At 38.5% G+C, this 7,462-nt stretch overlaps 1 protein-coding gene across 3 annotated transcripts in view; it reads right to left on the bottom strand.

Moving 5' to 3' along the window:
* Positions 1–4,299: 4,299 nt before the first annotated feature.
* The window catches only part of YDJC (YdjC chitooligosaccharide deacetylase homolog), a 171,391-nt gene continuing 168,228 nt past the window's right edge, over positions 4,300–7,462 (bottom strand). For all 3 annotated transcript variants that reach the window (XM_044057064.1, XM_044057063.1, XM_044057061.1), the window contains exon 6: positions 4,300–4,933. In XM_044057064.1, the coding sequence (XP_043912999.1) occupies positions 4,579–4,933 (355 nt within the window). In that variant the 3' untranslated portion in view covers positions 4,300–4,578. The remainder of the gene's footprint in view (positions 4,934–7,462) is intronic.

Here is a 7,462-nt window from a genome sequence, read left to right as displayed (position 1 = left end):
GTTTCATAATGATGCAATCCATTGTTTTACAGATAAAGCTGGTGATGCTTATAGGACTGTAGTTTCCTAGATGAGAAGTGCCCGTCCTTGTGCAGTGGGATGACTACAGCAATTCTCCTTTCTTCTGGCATGAACCCAGTGGGGAGGCTGAGGTTGAATACGTGTATTAAGGACTCTTCCAGACAGCGTGCGTGATACTGACAAGAAGGCAGACAGGCACAATTTCAGGATACACGCAGCAAATATTTTTAGCCTTGGAGACAGCATTCCTGACCTGCTCAGAAGTGATTAGAAGGGGGTGTTGTAAGTGTACTAATAAGTTGTGGGAAGTTAGGAGGGAGATAGGGGAATAAAATTTGATCAAAGTGCATACTGAAGTTTATTCATTACATTTTGAAGGTTTCCTTTCCTTAGAAGAAATTAATTACTCTAATATTCCCCACTCACTAACACCTATGTTTTACAGTCTAACACCTATGTTTTACAGTCTAACCAAACCAATATCTAAGTATTTGGAAAAGAAGTTAAAAGGTGTTTTAACACTGTCATGTAGTTATATTAAGGATTGTTTTATAACAGTTATATAATTGGTCTGCAGAAAATAATTACGCTAATTATACTACGGTGACATTGGAAATAGATTCATTATTTACCTGCATTCCTAATGACTTTGGTATTAATTATATTATAATGTTTGAGTTCCAAAACCAAACTAAAAATACAAAAATTAATACCATATGTAATCTTTTAGATCTATTACTAGTAATAATGTCTTTATGTATGATGAAACTTGTTACTTACCAGCAAAAGGGGTTGCAATGGGCACTCCTGTGGCCAACACATGCAAACACAGCAATGAGGAAATTATTCTATTTTTCACAAAGCAATATGATACTTTTCGACAAACAACTTGTGGATGACATCTTTCTGAGATGGAAAGGCAACACAGCAGACATCTCTATATTTATTCTTTTTTGACTATGACAGTAGATTTTTTAACATTTTTAAGTCATTGTTCTCAGCAAATGAGTTTAACTTTTTAGATATTACCGCCATTAGATCAGTGAATGGCGATTTAGCTACTTCTGTATATAAAAAAGAAATAAAGGAAAATGGACTGCTACATAGGTGAAGCATGCACCCTCCTTTCACATTTTTAAATATCTGCATAAGTCAAATGATGAGGGTGGCTAGACTGAACACAAATGATAATGTTATGAAGGATCAATTAGCTGAAATAAAGGACTAATTTTTACATAGAGGGTATCATAGGAAAGATGTTGAAAGACAATATCATTATGTATTGAATAAATGGAATAGTAACAGTTTTTGCTTACAGAATGGAAAGAGAGGGGCAAGTTGGGAAGAATAATAGGGGTATTAGATTTATGCATACATATACTACTCACTCTAGTAAGATGCAGGATATTATTGGAAAAATGTTTTTATTACAAGATTTAAGTGACTCTGCCTAAAAAAAGCATTTGAAAAACACCATGTTTGGATATAGAAAAGCAGTGATTTGAAATTATGTTCAAAGGAGTAGAAAGGTAATTTTAAAAGCTCAATAGTCAGTCACAGGAAAGGTACTTTTACTTATTTTGATTGGTCCTCTTGTAAGCTTATAAAAAAGGGAGCAAAAGAAAGTTTTGAACTTACCAGTAATAAGAAAAAAGATATTTTATTAGTGGTTTGGCAACTTGTAACACAAATAATGTTATATATATTTACCTATGTGAAGGCTGTAAAGCCTTCTATGTAGGTAAAACTAACTTTTTTCCATGTGCGAGAGGAGGTTATATAGTAACTAAAACTGAAAGTCTTGAATATAAATGGATTAATGAGCTCCATGCTGATACCAGGTTTAAATTAGGTAAACCAGCATTAAAGCTATTACAACAAAAGTGCAAATGATGTTTGTACCTTTAAATGTTAAATCTGATGACATCAGTCATGTGATGGTTTTTTATTTCTTCTTTTTTTTTTTTTTAATTAAATTGATTGTGAATTATTTGTTTTTGACCTGATGAAGAAATATTGGTCTGGCTTGATATTTACCTACTTGAGCTTTTTAGTGCTGTGTTGTGTTCAACCTCTCAACTTGTTCAGCATTTATTATTTTAAGTGATGCCCATTTTTCCCCAGTACATACAATATGTACACAGAAGAAACAAAATGTTTACAATTGTGCATATAAAACTTAAAATTAGTTCATTTTCAGTTTTGTTTACTTTTATAGTTGAAAACAATGATATACAAAGCTGAGTCATCTATTGTTAGGTCTAAAACTGTTCACAATCACTACCTCCAATTTACGGCTTGACAGAAATGCTAGGGTACACATTGCACAAATACAGAAATATCTTGTCTACTAGTGAAATTATTTTGTTTATCTGCACTACCCATCCATCAAATCTCAGCAAGGTCTTCAGAAATCCAAAGTGTGTGTGTGTGTGTGTGTGTGTACCATCGACTTACCATGTTGTCGACATTCAAAACAGAGAGACCAGACTGACGGAAATGTACAGTCACAAACTCCCGTAACATTGTGTTGTCTCTCCGGGAAAGTAACCATTGGCCATCAATGACAACATTATAAATGGAAGGAAACCACACACCCCCTTCTTAAATATACCAACTCCAAGATCACATTACAGTGGAGAAAGGGCAAAGTTCGCCATGGTGGCCACGTAGTTACTTTCCTGAAGAAAAAATATGATGTTCCGTGAGTTTGTGATTGTAAACTTCCAATGTTTTTGTCTCACTGTTTTGAATGTCGACAGAATGGTAAGTCAGTGTTATGAAGGGGACCCGTGTATACATATGTATACATGTGTTAGTGTCTGCGTATATTGGGGGAGGCACTTCTCCCTAAGAATCCCTTCTAATGATGAGACTGCATTAAAGAATGGGCATAGTTCTTCATTGCATTCTCAACACAAACCTCTGCAGTGTTGTTTTTCCTGCTCTAGTAAGACACCAAGTAGTCAGGTACCCATCAAACTGTTACCTCATTAGGGGGCACTTGTCGGAAAACTGAAACACAGCCAATGAGCTGCTTTCTACAAGTCACCACTTAAAGTCTCAAGTCTAAGAACTTTCATGAAGAATCTGACATTCAGAATACTTTGATAACAGCCAACATGCTATATATGCAACATCTAATATTGTTCTACAACCCTTCCAACCACTTCTTACAATCAAAAATAATAACAGTACCATCAAAACAACACCAGTTATATCACTCATGGACTACAGATATGGCATAAAACGGCATGTAATATAAGAAACACTTGAAGGAAACTTCTTAAAAAAATAAATAATGACAAGTTTTATGAACTCCTTCTGGATTTTTTTAAGAAATTAAAATGGATCAGTTATGATCAGCCTACTAAACAAGAAGTTCTGCTAATTCACACACTGTCAACAACTCTCTCTGCCCTCACCTGCCAACCATCAGCCCTCTCTGGAAACCAACTTCCTCCTTTTTTGCCAATACATTTATTGAATTTTTGAAAAAACAATAAAGAACACATATGGCCATCTTACCAGTCATAGCACTATATATTTCTACACAGACTCTGTAATGGAAATCTGCTTCTTGGTAATTCACAACTCAGAGTTAGTGATGGAGGCAAGTTGGCCATCAAAGGGGTATCACTGTGGAAGTGATAAGGAGTTTTGGTGCTCTGGGTCCATTCTCTCTCTAATGAACAGACAGCATACCAACAAAGCAGGCCCTACAATGCAGAGTGTGGGTGTGTACTTCCACAAATATCAGTCAGGCTGCAGTGTCTGCACTCTACCTAGCAGGCTATAGTGCAGTGTCCTTTGGTGAGACACTATGTCAGTACCAGTTCTCAACTATGCACTGAGGTCTTACCACAACCGTCTCTTACAGATGAGTGGGCTGCCATCAGCCACACATTCTCACTCCCATTCCTCCATAGGTCAGCTCCTCACAGGTGTGCTAACTGAACTTGAGCCGGTAGGCGCACAGTCAGGGATTCAGTCCTCTATGTCACAGAGTCAGCCAAACAACTTTTCTTCAGAAATGACAATGATTTATGCTCTATGGTCTTGCTTTGGGGAGAGATTTTGTGTAAAATAGATGCTTTAATCAACCTGGATGTGCTCTATGCTTCTTCTAACCTCTCTGCAGGACACTTCCATTGCTAGTTCACAACATTTTGAATCTTATGATCAAATGCTTTCTGGTTGTTGTGAAACACTTTACCATTTAGGATTACAGAATATAACAGAAAATGTCATCTTACACCTCTGAATGAGAAACTTGGATAAGTCTGGCAAACCATTTTATTTTATATATAAATTATGAGGTAATAATCTTCTGCTTACTTCACTCTTATATCATATTTCAATTTTCAAATTATGTAAACTTTACATATAAAGGCAGCTGAAAACATTTGCTTTCCATAGCAGTCCCAATTTCAAAACTAAAAAGTCAGCATTTCTGTAATCCTCAAGTCACCTGCTCTCACAGCTCTTATCTATTATCCATACAGGGTCCTTTCTGTGACCCAGTACTAAGAAGCAATGATGCAACAACTTCCATCTCTACAGATCCTTAAATGCACATAGCTGGATGTTGCGTCGTTTATAATACTTAAGCAACTCTGGATTTTTAAGTATATTTAATTCCTGCACTCGATCCAGTGACTGAGAAAAATCATCGGGTCCTTCACCACACCCTCCTTCTTCAGGGATGCTGGGATAGCCAGGATGCACCATCAGCTCCACAGTTAGTGCTCTATGTTCTGGAGAACTGGAAGCACTAGATACCAGGTGATCCTCATGGGCGATGTTAGATGTACTTTCACCAGCTGAGATGGCATTCTCTATTGCAAACTGGATAGTGGACAAAGATGCATTTTTACCCATTGTGCTTAATCCAATGTAGGCATCAGGCCACCTAAAAATTGGGAGACAAGGTGAGAAAAAACTTTAGTAAATAAGTGTGGACCATTTAATTTCCTTTTTAAAATTAATCAGTTCAGACAATGTTGGCAATCATTTTATTTTTCCTGTTTTTACTGTTTAAAAGAGAATCAGTTTATCATGTTTGGTACAAAAAATATTTGTTTGAGGGATGTCCAATTCAGTTTTGTTATAATACATTATCACTCACTTTGCTGTACTGAATAATGAATTACATTTTGCAATGTACTCTCTGTACACACGTTTCTTAATCTATATGGCACAATTTACTTATGTATTTATTTGTATATTTAATTAAAAAAAACATATAATGACTAAGCCAAAAGCCTTTTACAAAGGGTGACTTAGAGAGAGAAAATCTGCTTGACAGAAAACAACATAACCATACCCGATACAGTTGTGTACCTACCATAAATGTAGATGTTCAAGTGTATTCACTGTTGCAGTCATTACTCCTGGGTTATCCTGCTGGCAGGCTACCCGCAGTCGGCCTGAATTCCAAAGTCTTAGTCCGGCATCGGTTGCTGTCGCTTCTTCCCTGACCTCAGTGTGCCAGGGGTATAAAAGATGCAGCCGACACCATTTTCTTCAGTTTTTCTTGCCCCAGATGTCAGGTGCCCCCAAAAGGGTAAGCTAAATAAATTATGTCAATAAACATGCATGCACTAAAGTAAACATTTCTTTCATCTACAAGCAAATACACCACATAGGTTGTATAGAATAGAGAAATACAGATAAGACCCAGCAAAAGAAAGGGGGATGGTGGGAGGGTAACCTGGACTGCAACAGTGAATACACTCAAACATCTACATTTATGGTAGGTACACAACTGTACTATGTTTGTGTTTCACTGTTGCAATCATTAGGGTGGCTGGGCTAAATAGGATTAGGAGAGGCTATGAGGCCCTGCAGAACTGCAGTGGCAAAGCCTTCTCTGGATTTAGAGTAGAGAGGCAAGTGGTAGTGCTTTGTAAAATTGTGCACTGAACTCCAAGTTGCAGCCTCTAAGATGTCTTTGGTTGGTACTCCTCTGAGGAAGGCTGCTGAACTGGCTGCTGCTCTGGTTGAATGTGGCCTAATGCCCTTAGGCACTGATTTGCCATGCTGTGAGTAGCAGAAACAAATGCAATAGCCTATCTGTTTTGAAATAGTCTGTTTTGAGATAGCCTTTCCTTGTGATCCTGCAGCATATGCCACTAAAAGTTGCTCCGTCTTTCTGAAAGCTTTAGTTCTGTCCAAGTAGAAGCGTAGCTGTCTGTGTATGTCCAAAGAATGCAGAAGTTTCCCACCCTTGTTCTGTGGGTTTGGATAAAAGGTAGGCAAGTGAATGGTTTGGTTAAGGGCCACACTGGACACCACCTTAGGCATAAATGTAGGGTTCATCCTCAGAGAAACCCTGTCTGGATGGAAAATGATAAAAGGTTCCACAGCCATGAGTGCCTGTAACTCCGAGACTCATCTTGCAGAGGTTATTGCTAGGAGCAGAGCTGTTTTCCAGGATAAGAATTTTATATCAGTTGTTGAGGCTGGCTCAAAGGGAGGCAGTGTGAGTTTTTCCAAGACATAATTGAGGTTCCATGCAGGTATTGGTGCTCTCCTTGGAGGTCTTGTGTTCTTGGCCCCTCTGAGGTACTGCCTTATTAAAGGATGAGAAAAGATATGTGGTTCCGTATTGTAATGGGCTGAAATGGCAGAGGCATGAATCTTAACTTGATGAAAAGGATAGGCCTTTGTCCAGCATCTCAGTTAAGTTTTGTAAAATCTGAGGAATATTTGGTACCAACGTGTCAATTCCTTGTTCCTGGTTCCGAGCACAGAATCTCTTCCATTTTTCTGCATAAGATTTTCTGGTACTGGGCCTCCTGGCCTCCAAAATAACATCCATCACAGCTTTGGAGAGAGAAGTGTTCTGCATGGCTACATTATCCGCCATGCTGCCAGATTTAAGGTCCTGAGTTGGCTGTGCAGGATCTGATTGTTTTGTTGGGTCAGTAAGTGAGATATTTGAGTCAATGTCCATGCTGGACCTTGAAACAAGCTCTTTAGGATTGGGTACCAGTGCTGGCGTGGCCAGTCTGGGGCAATCAGTATCTTTTTTGGCTTCTCTTATCTGACCTTTAGGAGTACCTTGGGGAGGAGAGGCAGTGGAGGAAAGGCATATACTGTTAGGTTTTTCCAGCTGAAGGATAGGGCATCCACTTTCCATGCTTGCTTGTGATAAGTCCTTGTGCAGAATCTCTGTAGTTGGCAGTTGTGAGGGGAGGCAAATAGATCTATGTCTGGGCATCCCCATTTCCCTGTTATCATGCTGAAGACTTGTGGATCCAATTTCCACTTGTGGGGATCCATGAGGTTTCTGCTTATTTCGTCTGCCAGAGTATTTATTTTTCCTGGCAGGAATTGTGCTTGCAGGTGAACTTGATAAGTCAATGCTGTGTCCCACAAAGTCATGGCTTGTCTGCAGAGGGGGTAGGAATGAGTGCCTCCCTGCTTGTTTATGTAC

This window comes from Protopterus annectens, chromosome 15.part0, assembly GCF_019279795.1.
Source record: "Protopterus annectens isolate FY-2018-M chromosome 15.part0, PAN1.0, whole genome shotgun sequence".
Classification (NCBI taxonomy): domain Eukaryota; kingdom Metazoa; phylum Chordata; order Ceratodontiformes; family Protopteridae; genus Protopterus; species Protopterus annectens.
The sequence above is the reverse complement of the archived record's forward strand: the minus strand, read 5'-3'. Positions and strand labels throughout refer to the sequence as shown.